At 33.3% G+C, this 27,144-nt stretch overlaps 1 protein-coding gene, 1 long non-coding RNA gene and 2 other non-coding genes across 6 annotated transcripts in view; 3 read left to right on the forward strand and 1 right to left on the reverse strand.

Moving 5' to 3' along the window:
* The first annotated feature begins 642 nt into the window (after positions 1-642).
* TRNAF-GAA (transfer RNA phenylalanine (anticodon GAA)) lies at positions 643-715 on the forward strand. The gene has a single exon. It is a non-coding gene; the product is annotated as a tRNA-Phe (tRNA).
* A 5,205-nt stretch (positions 716-5,920) lies between these two features.
* Positions 5,921-25,897, reverse strand: LOC118198267 (uncharacterized). Of its 2 annotated transcripts, none has more exons than XR_015040445.1 (3): positions 25,764-25,897; positions 16,743-16,818; positions 5,921-6,187 (listed from the first exon to the last, which is right to left on the reverse strand). It is a non-coding gene; the product is annotated as an uncharacterized LOC118198267 (long non-coding RNA). The 2 variants fall into 2 exon arrangements; XR_004759732.2 differs by lacking the exon at positions 5,921-6,187 and adding an exon at positions 9,671-9,941 and having other exon boundaries at positions 25,764-25,841.
* Positions 12,288-27,144, forward strand: part of LOC118198266 (uncharacterized) — a 46,560-nt gene continuing 31,703 nt past the window's right edge. The window contains exons 1-2 of one of the 2 annotated variants that reach the window (XM_085814063.1): positions 12,288-12,428; positions 22,707-22,793. In XM_085814063.1, the coding sequence (XP_085670189.1) occupies positions 22,751-22,793 (43 nt within the window). In that variant the 5' untranslated portion in view covers positions 12,288-12,428; positions 22,707-22,750. The remainder of the gene's footprint in view (positions 12,429-22,706; positions 22,794-27,144) is intronic. The other variant, XM_085814064.1, reaches the window with a different exon arrangement.
* Positions 15,830-15,901, forward strand: TRNAE-CUC (transfer RNA glutamic acid (anticodon CUC)). The gene has a single exon. It is a non-coding gene; the product is annotated as a tRNA-Glu (tRNA).

The following is a 27,144-nucleotide window of genomic DNA, read 5'->3' on the forward strand; positions in this document are numbered from 1 at the left end:
AAAGAAGGGTTAAGAGGGAAAAAATAAGGAATATAAAAATAATAATATTTATTTATTTATTCTTTTTCCCCCCTCCATTTATTTTGCAGTGGAACTTTAGGATGTTCCATGCGAAACATCTAGATAATTAAAGATTAGAAGATAAAAGATACAACTGCACAATTTATCTAAAACAAAAGTCTCTGAATCCTAAAAAGTATTCAGAAATTTATTTCATTTAAATTTTGTCTTACGTATGGCTCGCTGTTTAAATTAAAAGTAAAAATTGGATGGGATTCCTATAATTCGCCCGAAATTCCAACTAACATCATTTTGCTCATAAAACTTCGGAGATGTATGAAAGTAAAACATTTTGAGTTATTAAGTAAAAAATTTACTATCTCCTCGGACTGCCCTATTTAAATTCCATCCTGCGCTGCTGTGTCACTGCACAGCCGTGGCTCCTCCGTGCAGAGCGAAACAGGTTTACATTGCGTCTATGGAAGCTTTTATTCTTCTCCTTAGAAACTCTTCGCTTTATCCCTGCAGAATTATCTGTAGCTATGGGTGGTTGTCTTCTTAAATAAGACTAGATATTGTATTAAGTTAGCAAAGTAAATATAGAAATTTTAACAAATTCATCATGTTAACTAAGTAGGACGTGCCGAAATAGCTCAGTTGGGAGAGCGTTAGACTGAAGATCTAAAGGTCCCTGGTTCGATCCCGGGTTTCGGCAAAACATCATTTTGCTTCTTTCGATCTTTCTTTCTGGTTTGAATAATACTTTCTTTAAGAATCTGCATATTATTTATTTATTTATTTTTTAAACTGAGAGTTTCATGATTTAAGTTCGGACTTTCTGAATCGTGTGTCGTGTTAGCCTCTAAATAAACTTTGTAGTAACGCGAACATGAAAAATTAATAAGAAAATAAATGTCAAATTAATAAAAATATAATTAAACTTCTTTCCTGTTCAATTTTTTTAATGTAAAATACAATCTAAAAAATATAAATAATTGATTTATATAAGCAAAATGAAATTATTTATTAATATAAATAAAAATCTAAATATTAATATTATAAGAATGTCAATGTAAATAAAAACGTGTATAGTAAAATACCAGTAAACTACAGAGTAAATGTACTTTTCTTCTAGACTAATATTCAAAGTTATAAAATGTAGTATGTCCACACAAACACAAAAGAAAATATATCAATTATAGCGTTTTTCACATTTCACTAGTAGATGGCGACACAGACTGTTCTAACAACCAGATTGCGTATCTATTTACCGAACTCTACTTCATTTGTTTATCGTCCTTCATAGAAAAACTGTTAAAAACAGAACGCAAAATTATTAGGAACAAAATATTCCGTTCTTTTCTTGTCTCTTAATAAAAACTTTAAAGAAAGGCACAGAATAAATTTTCTATAACTAGCCTATATGGACTATTGTTTACATAGAGTAAGTTAATGAATGTTTATCATGATAATGTTTGTGCATTCATGAGGAACATGACTATTATTTAAAAACTAATTTATGTTAAAACTTTTATTAAGTTTTAAAAAGTCTTTTTATTATTCTAATTAAAGCAGCTACAAACAATCCGCTGAATTCTCTCTTAAATATGATGGCGCCATCTAGTGAGAGTATCTTTCCCCACATCAAATTTGCTTAAATTGATTAAGAATATTTTTCGATATTTTGCAAAACGCTGCAAAATATGCTTCTAACTTTAATTGTTTTATTAAATGTTTTCAAAATAAAAATTATTTCGTAAATATTATTTAAAACTTAATTTTAACCGTATAAAGCAAAAATTCAAACATACTTTTCTCTTTTACTAAAAAATTTCACACTTTATATTTCATTGATTGATACGGAATTGTGAACCGTTGTTATTGCAGGGGCGTAGCTAGAGGGGGGGGGCAAGGGGGCATTTTCCCCCTGGCACAGAATCCAAGGGGCGCCAAACTGATGTTACGACATTTTAGAATTAAACGTTTTCCATCCTTGGCCAGCAGTAGGGGGCGCGAAATCTTCAGTTGTCCCTGGGCGCTGAAAACCCTAGCTACGACTCTGTGTTATTGCTATTAATTGAACGTTTTATATGCAGTTTATAGGGCCGTATTACTGATATTTATTTTTTCTTATCTTATCAGATTTTATGCAATTATATTTTATTTGAGATTTTTATTTATTTATTTTTTCCTTTTAGAGCCTTGCTTAATTCATACGGATGATGATGATCAGGAAAATAAAAGTAAGAGCGCTGCTTTCTTGCCACATAAAATATATTTTGGATTTCAACAAATTTCTTTTAAAACTACTTGCTGTGTTGCCCTTCTTACATTTACGTTATTAGCCCAAAAGGTCATTAGTCACGAAACGGCATTTCGCGCTGAATCACTTAAAAGTGATGTATTACTTTTCAAATTATTGCCACCAAATATTACCGCCCTGTATTATATTTAAAGAAACTAAATAATGAAAAATCTGCATGAATGTATGCATGTTTCTTGCATTGTGAAAAAAGTAACGGTCCCTAGAATCAACAAATTCTGAATAACCTAGTCCTCCACCCGAACATGGGCATCCGGAAGCCCGAATTCGGAATTCCGATTTTGTTTTACTATCTGCTTCATATTTAAACTTTAACGAATTTTTAATTAAAAAACTCGTTAATTTCAAAGCGGACAGTGGCGACACTGTAGGGAATAAAACATTTTTTCTGCAGCACACGAGACTGTTTATCAGCAGAAATTCTACAGATATACTATTCTTAAATATTTTTATCTCAAAGTGGCGTCAGCTTAAATGCTTTTGAAACGTGTATGTGCCTGTAAGTGAAAAGAGCGCCCGTCTTGGCGTAATATAAAATCTGAAAGCATTCAGATTTTTTTTTTTTTTTAAATATTATTATAAATAAAATCATTCTAAGTTGCATTCTTTCTAACTACGCTTCAAAATGTTCAAAAACTAATACACCGATTGTGGTAGCGGAGCTATATAATTGTTCTAAAATGACTATTTTGTAATATTTATAATTTTTATTGATTATATTATTATTATTTATTGTTGATTATATCCACCAGACTAGCCGCCTAAAGTAACTATTATAAAAAGAAAAGATATATAGTGATTTTAATGAGTCTGGCTCTAGTGTCATTTCACAGGTGCAGCCAGTAACGGCTAATAAAAGAAGCGAAAAATTGCGTTTACTGCTTTTTAATCGCTTAGTTTATCAGTCAAAATTAAATATGAAATAAAAAATCGGACATCTTACGCTTTCCCGAAAGACAACAGGCTAGAGCATGGAAATTCAAAATAGTACTTAATTTGAGTAGTAGCAGCCCACTTTTTTTTTTAAATCGATTAAATTTGATTTTCGATTAAATTTTAAATACAAATACTTTAAGCTTTGCCATGTAGCAACACATGTCTTCTAAACGGCTGAGTTTTCTGATAAAATCTGAAATAAATATTTTACGATTGCCGAATGGTAACACATTGCTTTATCGTGAAGTTTTTAAATCAAAATATCATCATATTCGCTCAATAAATTCAAACCTGGACTTCGAAGAGCACATGTACGGATGGAGGACTATGTATGGTTAAAATTTGGAGGATGTAGATGCCGCCAATTTACCACAGTGCAAAGTGCATACGTACAGAAATTCATACATTCTTCAACGCACACCTTCTTCAGTATTTCATAACAGAGATAAATGCGAGTTATTAGGTTGTCCGGAAAATAATGCAGGTTTTTAACCTATATCTTAAAAGTATCATAACTCAACTCAAAAACAGTTAAGAATGACCTGGTTGAATGACGCCGTGAGTACGTAACATTTCAAAACGGAAAGTAAGAAAAAGTTCTGTTATTCTTAGAGGTATATGGTAAATAAAAAATTATTTATTCTCAAACAGTATCTCTCTTTACAGAAATTTATTGTTCGCAGCAACAATATCAAAAAATTCTGTATAGATTGCTCAGATGAACATTTTCTACCAAGGTACGTAATAATGACGTTAACATCTATATTAATTAAAGCTAGAATATCATTCATTTTTTTATAATAAATTAATAATTAGTGAGCGTGAATCCTTTAAATTACAACGAAGATTGTGAAGTCATCTTCATAAGTTACTTTACATACCGAAAGAAAAAAATATTGCCAACTACAGATTACAATCTAACACTCGAAGAGTTTGCCAATAAAGCTTTTAAGAGTAAAATACAGATATTCAAAAATTAAAAACTAGAAAAGTTGTAAAGATAAATAGACATTGCAGTCTGTTATTATAGAAATTGCATCAGTTTAGCTTCTCACTGAGTTTTAAACTAAATACATACGATAGCCCCCTAGTTTAGGAATTAGTTTTCTAGAAATAGTCAAATAATTAAAAAAGTCTGATATTATTTTATTGTAAATTAACGCCATATGGAAAAATCTGTGTGCTTTTTTAATAATAATAAGTAATAATGATAACAATAACAGTAACAATAAACCTTAACTAGTCAAGATTGTTTCTGTGTATTTATTTTATTGGATTATGTGTGCTGGAGGCTTGTAACAAATATTTTCTTTAAGAGGCAGTGCTTTTTACTTTGCCAGTACACGAAAAGTGCTCACTGAAAAAAAAAAAAATTAGTACTTTTTCGAGGTGTTAAAAAACGTAAAGGGAAAAGTTAAATACTTTCATTTTGTTGTGAAAAACAAAAGTTCTGGATTTTTTCCTTTCCTTTAAAACTCAAAATTTAGTTCTGTGAGCATTCTATACCGGTTTCAATATTTAGCTGTGATGTTTATTTAGGTAGTTTATCGCTTATTATAAGCAGTTCTTAAAAATTTTGAAGCCCATTACTGTGTAATCCCATATAATCTTACTTCCTTGTACATATGTGAGATATAAAAGGTTAAAGAAAACTACTAACTTTAATTTGGCAAAGTGCTTTTAATTCCTCATTTTAAGTAGGCTACGTTCCCTTCCATTAAAATCGTATGATTTGAGAATAACTGTAATGATTTGAGAATAACTGTATCATTTCTAGCGATAGTCTCTACTAGACAGGACTTTTCTGAGAAACGAGATTCTGGTAGCACTGGCTTAAACGAGGGATTCCTAGAAAAAAAGAGCCCCGCTGGATACGAAGTCCGGCCTAGCTATAGAAACGATGTTGCGGCTACGCAAGATTTTTTCAAACCTCACCAAAAATGTATCGGTTGGAGCTCTGTCCCGCGTAGAGTCAAACGATCAGACGAAATTCCTGCTTCTTAAGGATCACGTGATCCCAATCTGAGCGATAATCGATTACTGTTTGGCGTTCAAATCTTTGTAGTAAGTGAAAATGGTAACCTAGCTACGTGGGTTTCCTGGAAATGTGCAGGTTTTGAGAATTGTCCCTATCGACGTCCAGTCCCGCGTAGCCGAAACTTAATGTGATTAGAACTTAACAAGCTGTTTGGAAATAGCTGCGTAGTCGAACAATGCCCCGAGAAACCGCCTCAACAGTACGATGATAGGACTTTTTTAACTTCTTGTTTTAACTTCTTGTTACTGGATATTTCCTTTGAATTCTGCAGACCAATTTGCTTACATTTTCAGACAATGGACAACAGACAAAAGAGGCGAGCGAGACGCAAGAGCAGATGCAAAGCGAAAAAGGGAAGAATGTAAACATGGATTCAGGTAGACAGTTAAAAAAAAAAAAAAAGATTTTTTATTCTGATTGGTGGAAAAATATCCGCATTGCTACTCTTACATGGCACTTACACTCACATGCCATTACATGGCTTACATCACATTTCTATGCTTACACGGCATGTGAACCCAAATGCAGATTTTCCTTTCGCAAGTAAAATATTCCGAATTAGTAGAGCAAAGTTTAAAAAAATAATAATAAGCTGAATTCTCAGACAATAACAACAATATCTTTTATACGTTTATTTTTCCTATTCTGAAAATTGAATACAATATTTTCATTTTAATGCTGATTTGAGATATCTTTCTTTTTAGAGTCTTCAAAGATACATCACTCTTCAGAGATTTTTGAAACGTCATTTTCTGGCAAATCCTGGTCCTCGACACATGCACTTGTTGCCAAAGCACTCCCCATTAGCTTTGCCATAAAATCTGCATGTGTTGATGCACGCACTTTATTTATTTGTAATGGGCAAGGATTAGTATGGGCGGATGTGGTAGCTGGAAAGATAAAATAACATTACAAGTAACAAAAGGTTTAATCGCGGTAAAAAATAATTCTGCCAAGGAAAACTTGTTAACAACAGCGAGAAAAATAATATTTAAGTACCAATCATAGTGGATAATTCATGGTCCCACATGAAACTTTTTCAAATACGAGTTGGAATCGCAATTTATGATATAAATCCGTAATACAGTTTGCAATTTCAATCGTTCCTCATTCTAATCTCTTAAATCATAAATTTCTGTGAAAGTGAACTGAAAAATTCGCCAAGCACTCCATCGAACGGAAAATTTCCTGGAATTTTGCTTACGTAGTTAGGTTGTCATCTTCAATAGGGAATAGTTGGAAAGGAATGCTTTTAACTCCTTATCAACGGAAGATGGTTTCTGGTCGTTCTTCACCTTGTTTCTGATTGGTTTAATTATCCGCAACTTGCGATATGTTGTATCTCAGAATGAAACACTATGTATAGAAGCATATTGTTCAGATTAAACGGTCTAGAAAGCACACTTCTAAGGAAAGTTGCTTATGCGTCTCGAATCCTTCTGTCCGGTAGAATTTGAGGATTACAGAAAATTTACCCTGTCACAAAAGTTATGCGGATATCATTGTCGTCTTGGCACTCTCAAAACCGGAAGCTCCAAACAAACGTTAAACGTTGGGACTATGCAGACATGGAAAATGGAAGGTGGCTAAATATTACACAAATAAGTTAAAACAGAATGCGAACCGGTATTGAATGTGGATAATTATAGCAACCTGTATAGGATTTATCAAATAATAGCATGGCTAAAGAGGTTTGTTCATAATATAAAACCGAATTCCGAGAAAATAAAAGGATTCATGACAGAACAGGAATTAGCTGAGGCTGAAACTTTCTATGTAAAATATGTTCAAAAAACAGATTTCCAAAGGAATTAATGCAATTATCTCGTGGAAAAGCGGTGAATAGTGCTTCTCGATTGATTGGCCTTGACCCAAATTTGGATTAAAATGGACATCTACGTTTAGGCGGACGGCTACAGAATTCATGTTTTCTTACTAGTCTAAAACACCCCTGGAACGCATCGTTTTACGGAATTTGTTAATTGATACTGAGAGATCTCCAAAGAGACAAAAGGGTTTTAAACAATTGTTATAAATGCAAAAAGTTCATGGCACACCACGGAACTCAGAAAATAGCTCCACTACCTCTCGAAGAATTAAAGAAGCATGTGCTTTGGAGGTTATCGGAGTGGATTTTGCTGGGCCACTTTATGTGAAAGGTATGAATGGAAAAGCATATATTAGCGCTTAATCATGTGCAGTAATTTGCGCCATTCATTTGGAAATGATTTCAGGATAAGTGAGAAATATCTTCTTGCATTTCGGCGTTTCATAGCATGAAGCGGATTATGTAAAGTTATATGCAGTGATAACGGACAGACTTTTAAAAGGGCAGAATACGATCTCCGTAGATTATGGACATCAGTTACCGATGATCAGATTACGGATTATTACGGTGAAAAGGGAATCAGAATTAAATATATAGTAGAAGAGGCTGCTTGGTGGGGAGGATTTCGGGAAAGAATGGTACAAAAGTTTGTTTGAGGAAAAATTCTAGGAAAGGCTTTATTATCTTACTAAGGATGGTTATCTTAGGTTACCTTGTAAACTGTAATAACGAAAATTAAAGCTATCTTTAATTCATGGCCGATTACTTATGTGTATAATGACACTTTGAACCATCTCCTCGAACTACTTCTCATCTCTTAGTAGGTAAAAGACTGACTTATCTACCTGATCTAGCTACATCTACTGACGACGTTACCTGCAGCAGAAATGTCATCCTGAAAAGGCATCTGTACTCTCAAGGTCTGCTGAATAACTTCTGACGCAGGCGACGCAAGGAATATTTACTGCAGTTGAAGGGAGCTCATTACACAACTCCTGTTGACGTCGAGCATAGTTTAAAATGGGTGATGTCGTTTTAACACAAGAGGACAAGTTATCTCGACATATCTGGAGACTTGGAAAGATTGTATACATTCATAAAGGAAGAGATGGTAAGGTGCGCAGTTGCAGGTTAAAGACTTCAAGTAGTATGTTCAGGAGGCCAGTGCAGTTACTTTATTATTTAGAACTTGAGAAGTTGTAAAAGTATCTTGGTTTAATTTCATACGATTTATCTTTATTTCTGATGAACCTCTTCATCTCGGGGAAAGGATGTCGCATAAATTAAACTAATATCATTGCCGTCTTGGCACGGCGCGAGCATATGCAGCACGTATCATAAAGACTTTTAAAGCGGGTAATGAGTTTGTACCAGTAGCTTCTGCTGAGGAACTTCCATGATGCCGGTGCCCAAGTAACCTGCTGTTTCATCCTGTTGCCTTTGTTCCCATCGCCAAGTGGGCGATGCTTCTGTACAAGGAGTGCTACTCATCCTAAAGTGCCATCAATCAGTAGATCTTCATCAAGGCAAAGCAAGCAGCCACACTTCAAAATTCTCTGTTAATTTCCCGGAAAAACTGTAACAAGAATCGAGAATCAAGACCATACCTTCCACCTAAATCCCTATTAAATATCCTGATGGATTTTCGCGCTTTTGCACTTTGAAAAATCAAATTGTCCAAATCTCCAACTACAACCATCCTTGGACTTTAGAAAGCTGTTCAAGAGGAATGGAATAAAATGCCTCTTCCGATACTACAGAAGGCTTTATTGTTTAGGAAATTTCGAGGTAGAAAGACACTGAAGAATAAGAGTTATAAAACAGAACATTTAAAACACAAAACTTTTGCGCAAAATAGTTCTGTAAATTCAATGAAGTTCGTCTGAAAAATGTGCGAACAGCCTCTGTACTGGATCAAAGCTTTAAAAGTTTTGTTATATATTGTTTCTCGTATAATTTAAGACTGTAAAGTATATACGTTGCTGCGCTACCAACATAATTTCAGTAAGAAATGTAAATTACCGCAGACGATTATCTGTAAAGAATATACGCAGACGATGTGCGCGCTTAAAAATTTTTTTTTCAGTTATTCTGTAAGTTTTGACTAATAAAGTTGATTGTTCGTTCAAAAATGGCGAGAGTTCTTTAAAACTTTATTACAGACATATACAAGAATAAATATCTGGTGGCAGTGGTGTTGTACGTAAGAATTATGGTGGCGAATATTCATACATTTTAATAGAAAAAAACACTTTTCTGTAGTTTTCGGAGTGTTGTGATGTATCGGTAGAGATATCTTTTCATATGCAAAAATCATGAAACATTTTATTTAGTTATTCAATTTGATTAGCTATTTAACTCTAATTAATTACCGTTTTCTGGTTTTCTTTCAATATAAAGAAGATAATAAAGGTATGTTCCTATGTACAAAACCATGTGAACCCAAATGCACTTACATCTTCTTTTCGTAAATAAAATAATTTGAATTTGTAGAGCAAAGTTTAAAGAATTAATAATAAATAGCTATCTCAGAAAATAACAACAATATCTTTTACACATTTATTTTTCCTATTCTGAAAATTGGATGCAATATTTCAATTTTAATGCTGATAAGAGTTTTTTTTTTAAAAAGAGTCTTGAAAGACACATCACTCTTCGGAGACCTTTGACACGTCATTTTCTGGCAAAGACTAGTCCTTGGCATATGCAGTTGTTGCCAACGCACACTCCACTAGTTCTGCCAAACAATCTGCATCTGTCGAAACATTCTCTTTGATTATATGGGCAAGGATTAGTATCCTGAGCTGATGTGGCAACTGTAAAGATAAAATAACATTACCAGAAACAGAAGGTTTAATCGGGGTAAAAGCTAACACTGCCAAGTAGAACTTATTAAATAAAAACAAAATGAAAGCAGAGGCGAATATATATATATACGATGATATAAAGTTTGGTACTCTTTGCATCTACTAGGTATAAATACGCTTTGCAAAACAAATACGTCATTCCGTTTCCTAGCTTCTACCCTCCAAACAACTCTGCGCCGCTTATGCTGTCCTGTCCAAAATGCCTATATCAGAACAATGCTATATATAAATATAATGTATATCATAAGTTAAGTGTAAAATATTCCTATCCCCCCCGGGATGTTTTCCATCAAAATTAGGGGCGGAACTGAGCTAAATCGCATTGTTATCTGTTAGGTGCTCAAGGCTGCTGCCAACCACAAGCGTATCTAGTACTCCCTGCCACGAGGAACTTCGTGGGCTTGGGCGTCACCATCGAGATAGATAAGGCCTGCGCGCTGAGTTACTACGTCACTGCTAGGGGACCGGTCTTCGCGCAGTTTAGCTTCCTTGCTAAACACCCGTTTTCCTAAACCTATTCTATGAAACTGGTATCTCATACTATAAAATCAGTCTAAAACAAAATTACAAGCAGCAATATAATGTTTTAGCTTATACGAATATGAAATATTTTCATTTTCTTTTGTTATTATTTATTTTCAAAACAAAATTATTTGAGAATGGTGTGGTGCTTTTAAAAGCAAATCATTTCTTTGAAGAAAAATTGGTTTTAAAATTCAAGTAGCTAAAATTTTTACTTTGATTTTTCTGCACTGTCTTTGTGTCTCTCGTTGATTCTCATCACCGCATCAAATTTTTTTGTTTCACCTACTACTTTAACAAAATGTTTGCCAGTGGGAACACTTGTTATCGCTCATTCTATAATTATTGCATATTTTTTATATCTATCATATTAATGTAGCAGGATTATAAAACATCAAACGAATGCAAGAGACTGCTTAATATTTAGACTAACATTTAAATGCCTTATATCAGTCAGAAAATTTTTCTGAATGTAATAAATTACTAAATAGTCTAGTCTTAAAATTATTTCTTACTTACATATTGTATGTTAATCTGTATTACAGTTAATGTTTTCCTCTTAATGCTACATAATTATTCGAGAAGAATCTGTAGTTAAATTGAGATAATGTTTATTACATAGCTCTGAAGACTATCAATATTAAAATTCCAAATAAGACAGGAAAAAAGTTTTTTAAATAAAGTTATACACAATTTTTTTTGAAAATATTTTAAAAATATACGAAATACTTAAAAAACTTTTAGAAACTGAAATTTCTTGCAAATATTTACATCATACCTATTTAACTATAAGCGTTACCTCTGTTCTGAAAATATTTTTTTTACTACTGCTCCTTCAATAACTGTACATTTTTAAAATTTCATTTTGCAGTTTCGCAATTTAATTACCTTAATATGAATCTTACATACATTACTTTAGAAACTTTTCTATCATTCTCAGAAAGATTTATATTGCATAAAAAATTTTAAACAAACTGATTGCATGATAATAACATACATAAAAGTGAACAGAAGCTATATTAGCTAAACATATGCATTTAAGTTTCATCATGATAAAATGATATTTAATGATTTGCAAAAAACATTGATATTTAAATTTAAGAACACAGTACTCTGTCAAGAATCAAATTTACTCTGCATTTGATATTCTACATATTATGTAATGAAATAAGTGTTATGCTTTTAACCCCTTAGGACAGTTATTTCATATAAAAGTAGTTTCCAATTAAAATAAATAATCATAAATTTTGCTGACAATTTTTATATTACTAGTGTTAGTAATTATTACAAGGGATGATGCTCCAGATGTCAAAAGTAAACATAAATTCAATTCTTAAAACATAATGAATAAAAAATTACAACTTATAAAAGCCAAAAAAAAAGTTTGCTGAGGGTCTCTTAACCGTGACGTCACAAGCCAGTTTCGTTTCAGAGCGCAGGCCTTATCTATCTCGATGGTGACGGCTTGGGCTGACTATGGGTCAGACAAGTGAGCACTAGTCAATAATAATAAATATATTATCTATGCCCACTGGCAGCACACTAGCGCGTGAAATATAGAAGTATTTTATTTCGGACAATGTACTTGTAGGGTTTATATTTATTTTAACTAACATTTATTTTAAGTTTAAACTATCTTTCCTGTCAAGCCTTACTTTCCCCTGGAACTGCCAATGCCAGAATATGTAAATTTGAGTAGAACGCGCAAGCATTCAAATTATCAGCGGAAGTAGTATGATTTAAATAGAAGGAAACGAGTTCGGTGAGAGAGTTATTCTTACTTAGCGAGCGCGGAGGTAGAAATCGAGAATTGAAGAACCCCGCGTTGCGGCCTATGTGCTTGGCGGGAAGTAGTTGCAATTGTTCCAGTGAGCTTCAAGTCTGCTGAATTAGCTGCGGCTTTTGTAAAACGCGGTGAGTTAGTTATTTTAGAGAGCCTCGTAGTTAGAATATTGTCTTTAATTTCTTTTCAGGTTTTTATTTTTATTTGACTGCCGAGTTGGCACCGTTTGTAAGCGTCAAGAGAACGCAATTGTAATTCATTACGTTGAATAAAAAGGGACTTAAACCCTTTACAAGACTCTGTGGTTTATACAAGCTTTCACAGTCACCCTTGGTTGCGTGCAAGTTGTAGGCGCGCAACGTTATATACATACTATAATTTATGCAGGTTTTTATTCCGAAAACTGTTTAAAATATTACGCCTTCATAAATGATATACTACGAAATTAAAGGGAATGTGCATTTTTACTTTCTTGTACGAAAAAAAAAGGAAGTATTGTAATCGCGAAAAGTTTCAGGCAGCATATTTCAACGAAAATATCCAATTTGACCGCTATCGAACGCATTTTAACGATGTTTTTGCGTGATATCTGGACATAAGAACAGAAATACTCTTTTCCTCCAAAAAAATTATAAAACTGCTTTAAAATGAATTCTAAAGAGAATTTTTTCGTGGCGTCTGTACGAACGTACGTACGTACGTATCTCGCATAACTCAAAAACGAGTAGCCTCAGAACGTTGAAATTTTGTATATAAGACTACTATAACATGTACATGTGCACCTCGTATTTTGGTTTCAATCGGCCGCACCAAACGTATATGCAACATCAGTCAGCAATCTTTGGTAAATGTGATTTCTCTATATTAGTTATTGCAGATGGTGTTCGTTATGGCTACGAAACAAGCTAGTACATCGCTAACACTGAAATGTATTGGTACTTCTGGGTTACTAAAAATTTTAAACTCCGGTGCTTCTGATTGCAAGCCGGACGTGCTTCCAATTACACCACGAGGAAACGAGTTAAGGAAGGAGAAACTCTTTATAACACAAGTAAATTAGACAGCAGATATTTTAAATCCCATTATTGTCAAAAATTAATAGATTTGAATGGAAGAATTTAACATTAGATCAACTGCATTTCAGATTTTTGATGCAAAATTCTTCTATTTCTTGATTGTTCCATTTTTGCATTTAAAATTATAATTGACTAGTTGCCTAAAATAGTATGATAAAAAATCAAAAATTATATATATAAATCTGAAAGTTTTCATATTTTATATTACACTCCAAGAGGCTTTTTACTTCCTTGTATGAAGTAAAAAGGAAGTATTGTAATCGCGAAAAGTTTCAGTACACTATGTATATTTCAACGCAAATATCCATTTTCATCGCTATTGAATGCAATTTAACAATGTTTTTTTGTTACATCTGCATGTAAGGACTCTTTTACCCCCCCCCAAAAAAGTGTAAAACTAATATTAAATGAATTCTGAAGAGAAATTTTCGTGGCGTCTGTGCGTACTTACGTACGTTCTTATGTATCTCGCATAACTCAAAAACGAGTAGCCTCAGAACGTGGAAATTTTGTATATAGGACTGCTATAATATGTAGATGTGCACCTCGTATTTTGATTGCAATCGGCCGCACCAAACGTATATAAATATATTTATATATATATATATCCACTCTGTTACCCGGCTCAGTGATCTCAGTTTCTTTACTTTTATATGTTTGTAAATTGTACATTTTTTGCTTTAAAAATGGTTGAATTATGTTGTTCTTATCTTCCGGTTAAGGTTTTTATGCCTTTAGTAAATCTGTATGCAATATTTTTAGAATTATCAATAATTTAAAAGTTGTTTAAGTGCCGCTAAGCCTAATAATTTTTCCATGGCGGCCATTGGTTATTTACATTTGAAACCAGCAGAATAGTAGATTTGTTGCCAATCTAGAGAAAGTAAGCTTCGAAATAACAAAGATAACGCCTTCTTTTATTATTGCGAATTAAATCATGCTTAATCCATTCTGGAATTTATTCGAGGAAATAAGTGTTTAAGATTTACTTTATAATTTTCAATGCAGACATCTTGAGTTTTAATGCATTTTTGCCTTTTCGCGAAGTGAGAACTGAATTAATTGAATGAGAAATACTGAATCGTCTGTGAAAAACTTTCTTTTTTGTTTTGTTTGCTTAATTTCTTTTATGCATCGTTTTAGATTTGTTACAGTATTTGAATAAAACATGTGGCACCGATTAGATAATTCTTAAGATGATATAAATTTTGTGCATTCTGACTTAAAAAATGAATGAAATGTAATGCTGTTAAGTGAACCTAGGGCCAGAGTGTCGCTATGGTAAACAAATAGAGTGAAGTTTAAAGAGTGCATTTATTCTATTGGGATTTATACTGTATCAACGAAGTAGATTTAATTCAATCCAGTAATTTTAAATGAAATGCAAGAAAAAATGGGTATAATTTACTATTCCGTACAAGGAAGTCATGTGGTGCATACATCAGATTTTTTGTTTCACGTTTTGTGTGTTACTTTAATATATTAAATATCGTGTTCTTCGTAGTTAAATCATAAAATTCAATTCAACAGCAATATTACAAAATAATTTAAAAAGAGCATATGTTTAGAATTTCCGACACACAGTCAAGCGCATTTCCGATACACGCAAATTTCCGATACACAGACTGGTTTTTATAGCTTTGTAAACCTTGATTTGCTATTATATTTTGTTTACATGGTTTGTTTGTTTTTTGTGTGTAGTGTAATATGGACGCAGCTCCTTTGTGTCATATAAAGAGCTTCGCCTGCCAGTCGGGCTGGACAGCGTCCTAAATAAATAAAACACAGTCTGGCGCGCTGGAGATAAAAAATGTTCTTTTTTCCGTACAGTTTTGCCATTGCTCGTTTTGAAATCGTTGAGTTTCTTAATCAAAAACTCATAAATGCTTTACAAAATATGAAATAGATAAAATAAATTCCAAATTTCAGCTTCCAGATGCCCATATTCGAGTGGAGACGTACGTTATTCAAAATTTGATGTCTCTAAGTACCGTCGTTTTATCACAGTGCGAAAAACATATACACATTTATGCAGTTTCTTCATTATTTAATTTCTTTGAGCATAGATAATAAGAATATAGATATTGGGTGGCAACAATTTGAAAACTGAAACGTCGTCTATAGTGAAACACCACAAAATGACAAACGAAATTTATAGCCCTTCTGGGCAAACACCCTTTGGGCTAATAATTATTTTATAAACGATTATAACAGCGGAGCACATTTATTGATTTATTTATTGATCCCTTTACTGTATCAGTAAAGCTTTACAGAATATTTACAATGCATTTTTCATTTCTGTCGCATGTATAAAACGTAAAGAATTCTCACGTTAGCCTATCTTCGAGAGAGAACGGCGGTTGGGAGTGAAAGCTAAATGATGTAAAATACAGACAATGCGATGAAACGGGTGCTCTATCTAAATTAAGAACTGTGTTGAAGCAGTTGTGTTTGAGTCCCACGTGGTCTAGTGGTTAGGATACCTGGCTCTCACCCAGGAGGCCCGGGTTCAATTCCCGGCGTGGGAAAGACGTTTTTTGCATTAAAATAGCTATTAAAAAGAAAAAATATACTATAAGTGAGTACAGCTGGTGTCATGTTACAGGTCCCGCTTGTGATTAATAATAATAAAGAACTGCGTTTATTGCTTTTAAATCACTTACTTTGTTATTGAATAATTAACAAATCAGATTTGAAAGAAAAATTACATATTGCTTTCCCGAATGGCTTGCCAGTGCGTGAGAGATTTATTTCGGGTCGACATAACACATTTGCTTTAAAACGCTGGGATTTTATTAACTTTGGAAGATAATTAACTTACCGTTAGTTGATGGGAAGCACTTTTCTGATTAAATTTGAAACATTAATATATTTCATTCATACATACATTTATGCAGATTCTCGTTTATTTAATTTATTTAAATATAATAAAACGTTCTAATATTTGGTGGAAACAATTTGAAAAGCGAACCGACAGTTATAGTGAAACAACGCAAAATGACAAAACGAAATTAATAGTCCTTCTGGGCAAATAGCCCCCTTTGGACTAGTAAATAAATAAAAATTTCCTCATTAAATTTGTTAATAAAAAATGCAGTTATACGTATCTGCAAAATTAACAAGCACTACTTGGAAATTAAAAATGTAAGAATTTTAGATATATATTCAAAGAATTTAAAATGCCGTAACACTAAAAATTAAAAATGTAGGAATTATTAATAAAGAGTCCTTGGCTGTTCTTAGTAGGTAGCAAATAAAATGAAGTTCAAATTTAATCGTTAAAAATTTTGAAGTGTATAAAAGAAAGAGATGCTACTCGTGAAAGCAAAAATTATTGGTAAATATTAATAAAAACATTAATAGTCTTACCAAACAAGACGCTCATAACAATAGCCAACAGAACAATAACGCAAACTTTCATTTTGAAAACTAGTCTAGAAAAAGTCTAGAAGAAAAAAAAATTCTAATTAATTTTAAATGTTTTTACTCGATTAAACAATACATATTAAAAAAATATCTTTTAAAAATTTCCAAGGCTATAGTTGTAAATTTTTTAAGAGTTCCTTCTTAGCATTGGTATATTGTAATAATTTTAAGCTTCGCTATTCTTACGGTACATAAGTGTCTTAAATATGTAGCGTGACAACATATCTTGAAAATGAAATTAATTATAGATCTTAGTTACTCAATTCGAAACTATGCTATGGCATTTTGTTGCTAAATCTTTTAATAAGTACGTAAATAATCTAAAAAATAATCTTAGCACGTAAATAAGCTAGAAACTATAACATCTTTCTCAATGAAGCCTCTTTTATATGTTATCTAATAGATTATGCAACATTAAAACAACCTATATGCAGTTTCTAAGTCAGTGCAATGAATTTCTCTGAAAATAGCAATTCGAAGAAGTTCATTCATTAAAATTTTAAACACTTTTGTCTGCCTTTCAAATCTATCAGCTATACATTCGTTCCTATTTGATCTACATCAGCGATTCTCAACCGATGGTACGCAAAAGAAAAATAGGTGGTACGCAAGGAAACAAAGTATTTTCAAGTATTGAATTAAAAAATTAAATACCCCAACATCCTGTCTAAGGTTTTTTTCCTAACACTCGTAAATTTATGCAATCTGAACTTTGTTCAAATCAAAAGCCGCTGTAACGTGTATTTGCGTTGCTAAGCTACCAACATAATTCCACTAAGAAATGTAAAGAAACCGAGCGCAAGAATATCCGTGCAGACGATATACGCCCTTACTTATGACTTACTTTTTTCTGGTCATTAACTACTAAAGAGTTTTCGTCAGTAGATCGCATTGAAGTGCACTAGGCAAAGATATTTTCAAATAAATGGTACTAGGGAAGTACCAACACCCGTGGGCGAAGAAAATTCAGCTGCATGAGCAGGCATTAATACTTACGAAAGTAGGCGTTCATCATAAAAATTGTGCAGTGATAAGCAATGGCATTAAATTGAAGCATGCAGGCAGGTGCAGTGAGTTGTATGGCAAATGCAGATGGTGAGTGCAATATAGCTAGTAAGAGTGCAGGATAAGCAATAGTGAAACATCATGAAAATGGCGCGAAGACAGTTTGAAGCTGTGAATGGCATAAGAGTTCAAAGTCCTTCAGAAGTATGCAGTAGCTAGATAGGCCGTAAAAAGTTCAAAAGTTCGTAGAATCATACGATAAAGTAAACATTCATACAAAATAATTTCTTAAAAATGAAATAGTAACATAAAAATCTCGAATAAAAAAAGTTTCTTGATTAACATAAGATGCAACACAAATAATAGGATAGAGTCCAATTTCAGAGTTCAAATAAATTTTAAAATTAAAATTTACAAATTACCACCATGACGAATTGTGATGAATTGTCCTTGGGCGTTATGACAGTGTATTCAATGGTTGGATCATAATTCAGCATTTGTTTAATTGCGTTATACTGACTATGCTTCCTCTTCTCAAAGAAGTTGTGAGCTGTCATGAGTATATTGCACAGATGGAATATCCAGGTCGTTATGAATTATAGAGTTTCTCACGTACCAAGCTGCATTCACATTGCTACGTAGAATTTTATTTTGAAGTATATCCAGTTTTTTGCGCTCAGTTTTATTGGCGATTGCCCAGGCCGGCACTGCATATAGCATGATCGGTCGAATTAGATATATGTAAAGCATTTTCTTTATTTTTAGACTGAGCTTTGATTTTTTGCCGATAATAGGATAAATTGCTATGTAGGCTGCATTTGCTTTGTTTAAGATATAGGAAATATGATCTTTGAAGTTGAGAGACTTATCTATGTAAACACCTAAATATTTGTAGGAATTAGCTACGGGGATTAGAGTTCTATCTAAGTAGATATCAGTATTGACTCTTAATCTTGTTTTGTATCTCCGATAGAGCACAATACAACATTTAGAGGCGTTGAGCTTAATTTTCCAAGTCTTGCACCAGTGATTGATCATACTGAGATGCATTTGTAAATTACTTAGATCGAGCTGGAGACTTCTGGATTCAGTCAGTACTACAGTACTGACAGTTCGGCGCATTTAAGACACCTAGGTTTGCAATGACATAGATCTCGAGTGTGTCCGTATCTCTGGCACCTGTGGCATTGCACAGGGCCAGGTCTGGATTTGTAAGCACGGACTATGACGTCTAGGAGTTGCTTTATTTGGTAGATTTGTTTACCGTTTTCGTTTCTTTTAGCCTCGACTAAGAATATAAGTAGTTTAACAATTTTTCCTTCTCGGAATCTTTCGAGCTGACGTATCTTTTCTACAGGAATTCCGTGTTCAGTGAGTTCTTTGTGAATTATTTCCACGTTTGAGTTTCTAGGCAGCTTCTTAATTACTACTTTGATTGGTTTTTCGGAATTAATTTTGTATGTGTGGAATTGCACATCTCGTTTGGCCAGAAACTCCGTGATTGCGCGATTGTCATCTTTATGTGAGATTGCCTATTACTTTTTTTACTCCTAAATTTTCGATTTCCTCTTTTAACGTATCCCAGTTGGAGTAAAATCTGAGAGAACAATTGGGGGAATATGTCCAGTGCTTTTTTTGGCGAAAGTAAATCCTGTGGACTCTGAGTTCGATTCCTGCTCCATGCTGTCATCGTCCTGTAGGTCATTGAACTTATTTTTCTGTACGGCTAGTTCAGCTTCCGATGAATTTGAATGCGTTCGTTTATGCGTGATACGGGGTGGGGTTTAAACCCGTCGCTGTCAGTAGTAATTTTCTTTTTCTTATTCTTAGATATAGTCGGACGCTCTATATTTTTTGCATCGCTTTTTTGATTATATGTTGTTTTGTTATATGCTTTTGTTATATTATATGCTTTTGCCTTTAACATAGCATCGCTTTCGTTATTATTTTCCATAATGGAATTGTTTGTTTGATTTTTATGCATGACGGCCAGTCTTAAGAATTCTTCGTAATCCTGAATGATGCGTTCAAGCTCCGCTATACGTTTGAGATCATCGCTAGTTTTGTTTTCAACTGAGTTGAATTTAAGGAGATCAGCAATAGCTTGCTTTTTTAGGGTTGTGTAAGAGTTAACATTGGGTGGGAGATTAGCTCTCTCTATTATATTAATTCTACCGAAGGCTTGTTCTGCGGCTGAGATTTCATTATCTAAATTTGCTGATGGCTGACACTCACTCATATTTCACCGAGGTAAAGCATAGCGAGGAAATCAAAAAGCAAAAATAGCTTACCTAAATCCAGAGCAGCAGCTTCGGCGAAATACCGAAAGATATACGCCCTTAAAATGTTTTTCAGTTATTCTGTAAATTTTAGCTAATAAAGTTGCTCGTTCAAAATGACAAGATTTCTTTAAAATTTCCTTACAGAGGTATAAAAGAATAAATATTACATATAAAATGTAATATTCTAATATTACACTGCTAACAGACTTCATAATAATACTAATAATGCAAAATAATCCGTTTTTATTTTCCCAAGTATTCTTTTAGACATTAGAAATAACAAAAATTTTCATACATGATGTTTTTGATGTTTTTAAAATCAGTAATAAAAATGAATGTTGTATTTAATAGGAAATAAAACAAGTTCCTATAAGAATATAGCAGTATCTTATTAATTCTTTTAGAGCTGATAGATTTATTAGCATGTCTACGCTTTACGTCGCCATCATTTCTGGGTTCATATTGCTCTATTTTCAATTAGAATAATTTTTTTACGTTGATTTTCTGTCTCTAACAGCAGGTATTTTGCGTTCTTGTTATTTTGTATTCCTCACTTTTCTACGCGATTTGAGAATATCGTCGTTTGTTTTTGAAGAATTTATAATATATTGTGCATTTAAATATATGCGAAAAATTAATAAACAAACTTACATTTTCAGAACGGAAAAATGGCTAGGAGTAACTAAGCGGAAAAGGGATAATTCACAGGTGATGGATCCAGGGCAATCTGCAAGCACTAAGAATACTGAGAAAAAAAAAAAAATTATAGAAAATATAATGAAAGTTATTTATCATTTGGGTTTACTTGGAATGGAGATAAAATGGACCCTCAACCTCAATGTGTTGTTTTTAGTGAACTATTATCCAATCAATGTATGAAACCATCGTTTCTTAACAGACATCTTGAATCTAAGCATGCCAGTGTAAAGGATAAATCTGAAGAATATTTTAAGAGGAAATTATTGGAGTTCAAAAATAGTAAACAAGTAATGAAAGGTTTTGTTACTTCAAGCTTTGGAAGCTGCCAAGACTGGGCAGACTCATACTAATGGAGAAAAAACTTATATAACCAGCAGCCAAAGATATCATTTTAAAATTATTCAGCGAAAAAGCGGCTAATGAACTTAATAATATTCTATTATCAAATGATACAATAAGTCGACGCATTCATGAAATGGCAAATTCCATAGAAGAGACACTTACTCAAAAAATTAAACACAGTGAGTATTTTGCATTGCATTTGGATGAAAGTACTGATATAACGAACTTTGTTAAATTATTGGTTTACGTACGCTTCGAAGTAGGTAAACGAATTGCCGAAGAGTATTTATTTTGTGGATCTCTTCATGACAAAGCAACTGAAATTTTCAAAGTAATTGACAATTTTATGTCTTGGAATAAGTGCATTGCCGTATGCAGTGACGTACCTCAATCTTTAACAGGAAAACATTCCGGTTACTTCTCAAAAATAGAAAATCACACCTGAAACTAAATTCACTCACTGCTAAATTCATCGTGAAGCTTAAGTAGCCAACACAATCCCCGAAAACTTAAAAATCGTTTCGAATCAAGCGTTAAAACTGTTAATTTCATTAAAAGCCGAGCTTTAAATTCAAGAATATTTACGATTTTATGCCAAGAGATGGGCAGCGAGTATGAAGCGTTTTTGTTACATTCCGAAGTAAGGTGGAGACAAAGTTTTAAATCGTCTTTTGCTTAAATCAGAAATCCTAATTTTCCTCTGTGATTCAATATTTGAATTGCAAAATTGTTTATTTAGTGAATAATGGTTGGCGCGTTTAGCATATTTAGCTGATATTTTTGGAAATTTAAATGAATTACATTTAAGATTACAAAGACAAAATGTTAATTTGTTTACCATTAGAGATAAAATAAATGCAATGATAAGAAACTTAACTAATAATTAAAGAATTAGAGAGAATAATATATTAAGCTTTTGACCACATTTAGAAAGCTTTCTAAGCGAAAATAATTTGAAAATAAAAGAAGAATTAACTTCTGACATTAAAAATCATTGTTTTTCATTGATAAATTCATTGAAAATTAGATTGGAAATCCATTTTGTTCCAATGTACCTGAAATTTTGTCTCGGGAAGAAATAGAACCAACTGATAGAAATTTCCTGTGGTCGAACTCTAACTGATGATTTAAAAAATAACACACCTGTTAACTTTTGTCTGAACCGAAAAAAAGAATTTAAAGGCAAATAAAACTATTAAATTTTTATTGTCTTTTTGCACAAATTATTTGTGTGAAAAGGGATTTTCTTCTATGTTATGTTTAAAAAATAAATTTAGAACAAAATTAAAAATGAATCCTAATTTAAGTTTAAATCTAAGCGAAATAAGACCAGACAAAAGAAATTGATATATCTTAACAGGCCCAAATTTCGCACTAAACTTTAGAATTAAAATATCATAGCGTAAATTTTGATAATTAAAATGGTAACCAATTTTTAAGATAATATATTTTTATTTTTGGACATTTAGACTGTTTAAAATCGCAAAATATATGTTTTTTTAATATTTCTATTGAGAAATTGAAAAATAATCATCGTAAAATGTAGTAGGGGTACTAAAGTGTTTCAATTTTTGTTTAGATGCTGCGCGTTAGTCAAAAGTTTGAGAACCGCTGATCATCTACATGACAAGCATAAAAGTAAATTTCTTTGCCGGTTGCTGTTTAGGTAAGGTATTATTATTTTAATTTGATTTCTTTTTTATATGAACACAGAGAGATTTCCCATGCGCTGTAAGTGCACACTGCGGAGGGGGACATTAAAAAAATCTGAAAGGTTTCAGATTTTAAATTACGTCCAAAGGGGCGTTTTTTTAACGTTTTGTGTGTTACCTTTATTTATTAAATATCATGCTCTTCGTACTTAAACCATAAATTTCAGTTATATAGCAATGTCGCAAAATAATTTTTAAATGAGCCTATCTTTAGAATTTCCGATACACAGTTCCGCGCGCTGGAGATAAAAAGGTCCCCCCCCCCGTAGAGTGTTGCCATTGCTCGCTTTCAAATCGTTGAGTTTGTTACTCAAAAATTTAATCAAGATTCGGAAAACTGAAGTTTTCGACTGAAGCGAAGTTTTCCAAAATATGAAATCGATAATAAAACAAATTCCAAATTTCAAATTTGGGCTTCCACATGCCCATATTCGCAGTAGGATTACGTCATTCAAAATTGGATAGCTCTACGTACCGTTGTTTTATCACAATGCGAGAAATATACATACATCTATGTAGATTTTTCATTATTTAATTTCACCAAATATAATGCAGGACTCTAACATTTGGTGGCAACAGTTTAAAAATAATAGTCCTTCAGGGACAAAGCCACTTTAGACTAAAAAAAAAAAAAAAAAAAAAATTACCCGAAAGCTTTCAGATTTTATATTATGCCGAAAGAAGCTTTTTCTAACGTTTTTTGTGTTATCCTTATTTATTAAATATCATATTCTTCGCCCTAAAACCATAAAATTAAGTTCAACAGCAATATCGCAAAATATTTAAAAACAACATATGTTTAGAAATTCCAATTGAGTCTCCTGCGCTGAAGATTTTTTCCCCCTCGTACAGTGTTGCCATTTCTGGCTTGGAAATCGTTGAGATTGTTAATCAAAAATTCATTATTAAGTTTTACAAAATATGAAATAGACAATGAAACAAATTCAAAATTTGGGCTTGGAAATGCCCAAATTCGAGTGGAAGACAACGTTATTCGAAATTTGGTGTCTTTAGGTACCGTTGTGTTTTCATTATGCGAGAAACAAACATACATGCGCGCGGATTCTTTATTTAATTTTTTTAAATATACTGCAGGGCTCTAATATTTGGTGGCAACAATTGGAAAAGTGAACGACACAAAATGCCAAAACGAAATTAATATCCCTTCTGGGCAAATTGCCTTTTTTTTTTTTTTTGCTTATTACTTGCTCTGTCCTTAGGCAGTACATGGAAAGGGAGGGTGTATTTGGTGTATTTAAGTATGGCAAAGCTCACTGGAGCTATCTGCCTAAGGGGAGGGATGCCTTCGTGGAGGACTTTCTAAGGGAAACTGGCTCGTATACACGTTACACATGGGGAAAACCACGAAAACGCTCATGCAGCCAGCCCGTTCGCGGGATTGGAAAGGGAGGGATGCCCCGTGGAGGTCCTTTTAAGAGAAACTGGCTCGTATCACGAAAACGCCCATGCAGCCAGCCCGTTCATCGGGACTCGAACCCCGAACCGAACTACCAGTGTTCAAAGGCTTTTAGCACTCGGCCGCTGGTGGGCAAAACAAATTGCCCCTTTGGACTAAAAATAAAAGGAAATTGTTCTTATTATCTCTACATTTGACGCTCATAATTTCATCCAGCACTAAATATTTAGATATTGTTACGAAATGTACAAGCGCGGTAAGATACCTTCCCCCGCAAAGCAGTTTCAGGGTTGCCATAAAATGGCGAGGGAAGTCTGAGTTGCCATATTTGGCGAGAAATTGTCCATTTGGCGACAAAACTGGCGATATGCCATGGACGGATGGAGAACCTTCTGAAACGAATTCTTACCGGTTTAGCCCAGAATGTTCTCGAACACAAGCCGGAAGCTATATAAACCCTGCTGGTCCGCAGTTAGTTAGTCTCTGTCTCTCATCGAGTTGGTGTTTTGTCTAGCGAGTCAATCTCTGCGGAGTCGATCGAGTTGACAGCCGGGCAGCGAGTGCCGAGTGGGTCGTCGAGTTCACCGAAGGATTCTCTTAGTGTATCGCGGTTAGTGCATCGTCGAGAGAGCGTGTTGAGCTCCGGGAACGACTGAAGCGAAGAGTCGGGAGCCATGCTCTGTGTGTTGTAGAGTGCATCGCGAGTTGTAGCGTGAAGAGCCTCGAGAGTACGTGGAGTTCCGAGAACGACCGAGCAGAGTCGGGAGCTGTATTCTGGTGCTTTGCAGTGAAGCTGTCTCAAATGCGATAGTCTGATAACCTGAAGGCTGTGTCGCTGATCGTGCCAGCGTGTTTATAGTAGATCTTCGACGACTGTAAAAGTGTTTTGGAGCTGTCCTGATTAATATTGGTAAATAAAGTGTGTTTCGATACTTCATCAAGTGTCGTCGTTATTCTCTCCAAATCTACGAACCCTGTACGAATTTTAAGGAAGAAAATAACGTAACAACTGGTGTCAGAAAAGAAAAAACGCAACAATATTTTATATCACCAAATTACTGAAATATAGCATCGGAAATCTGATGATATTGAAAGTATAAAGTTAATTTTTCACCCCAAACAAGCTCAAATTTTCGAAAATCATTACTGGAAATCTGATGATATTGAAAGTATAAAGTTAATTTTTCACCCCAAACAAGCTCAAATTTTCGAAAATCATTACTGGAAATCTGATGATATTGAAAGTATAAAGTTAATTTTTCACCCCAAACAAGCTCAAATTTTCGAAAATCATTACTGGAAATCTGATGATATTGAAAGTATAAAGTTAATTTTTCACCCCAAACAAGCTCAAATTTTCGAAAATCATTACTGGAATATTTCGCAGGCATCTATTATCGTTATCGTTAACAATGAAAATTACAATATCGTTTAAAAAGCAGATTATCTATCGATTTTCAAATGTATTTTGCTAAAGAGAATCTTGATTAAAATTTATCATACTTACAGGAGAACGTAATTCCGATGTTTAATCTTTCTTCTTAAATGCTTGAATGTAAAAATCAGGATGACAGCGGTTTTTATATGAAAGCAAAAACAAATAACAGAGAATGTTTTCGCAAGTGTTAGCTTATTGTAAGTAAGACAATGACATCGTTCATGTGCTTTAACAATTACAGCGTAAGATATTATTTTTTAGAAGATGTATCACCTGTTCCTAATTCTTGAGAAATCATAAAATATTGATAGGGATTTTGATTCGTCATTTATTTACTAGTGTTAATTTACCCGAGAGAGCTTCAGGAGGGGATGATAACTATGACAAGGCATATAATTATTTATGACATGTTGATTTATTCAAATGGCATTATAATTTCTAATGATTACATATGTCAAACGATTTCTCTTTGTTCTTAGCTAAGGATCGTTTTTCATGATGATTGCTGGCTTCGTATTGATAACTAACTGACTTCCTTAAACGCTAAATTTCAGCTGGAAAAGAAGAAAAATCATTGTTCTTTGAGAAATCTGACCAAACGATTAGATGTTTGAAACGTTTATCACTTTTTAAATTCCTTAAACTTAGTACTGATACGGCTAAACTATTTGCAAAATCCGAAACGTTCAAAAGAAAAAATTCTGAAAAAAAAAAAAAATTCCATATATTATTCAGAAACAAATGGTAAGATTTTAAGATGCTATTTGTTGTTTTTTAATGATATTAATTTTGTTAACTATTTGTATTAAATCTAAACATTTTTCATGGGAAATGGGTAAATGTAGCAATCAGCACATTGTTAACATCTCAGATTTATATGAATTTACATGTTAAATCTCTCCTGCATTTCCACTTTGCGTTCATTTCCACCAGAAATGCAAATTACGTAAGTTTAAACAAAGAAAGAAAATGTAAATTAACTGACAGAGAATAAGTAATATATCCTCTAATTTGTATTTCCTTTCAAAGTAACTGAACTGCTGCTAAAACCTTATCCCCCCTGAAGCGGTTGTTTAGTTTTTGTTAACGTTTTAGTCTGTAATTTCAAGTGGAAACACAAATAAATGTTTGGATTAATTTTACCATTCAGTTATTTCGTGCTACTGAATTCTACTGTTAGTGAATTACTTTGGGCTGTTGTGTTCCATGTTAAAGTTAGGTATGGTGTGGTCTACTTAATTATGGCAAAGCACACTAGGGCTATCTGCCTAAGGGGAGGGATGCCTTCGTGGAGGACTTTCTAAGGGAAACTGGCTCGTATACACGTTACACATGGGGAAAACCACGAAAACACCCTTGCAGACAGCCCGTTCGCGGGATTCGAACCTCGGACCGAACTACAAGTGTTCAGCGATTTTACCGCTCGGCCGCTGGTGAGCCTGTTAAAGTT

Source organism: Stegodyphus dumicola, chromosome 3 (assembly GCF_044657685.1).
Source record: "Stegodyphus dumicola isolate Sdum_Otavi_A_Nest chromosome 3, ASM4465768v1".
NCBI classification, from domain to species: domain Eukaryota; kingdom Metazoa; phylum Arthropoda; class Arachnida; order Araneae; family Eresidae; genus Stegodyphus; species Stegodyphus dumicola.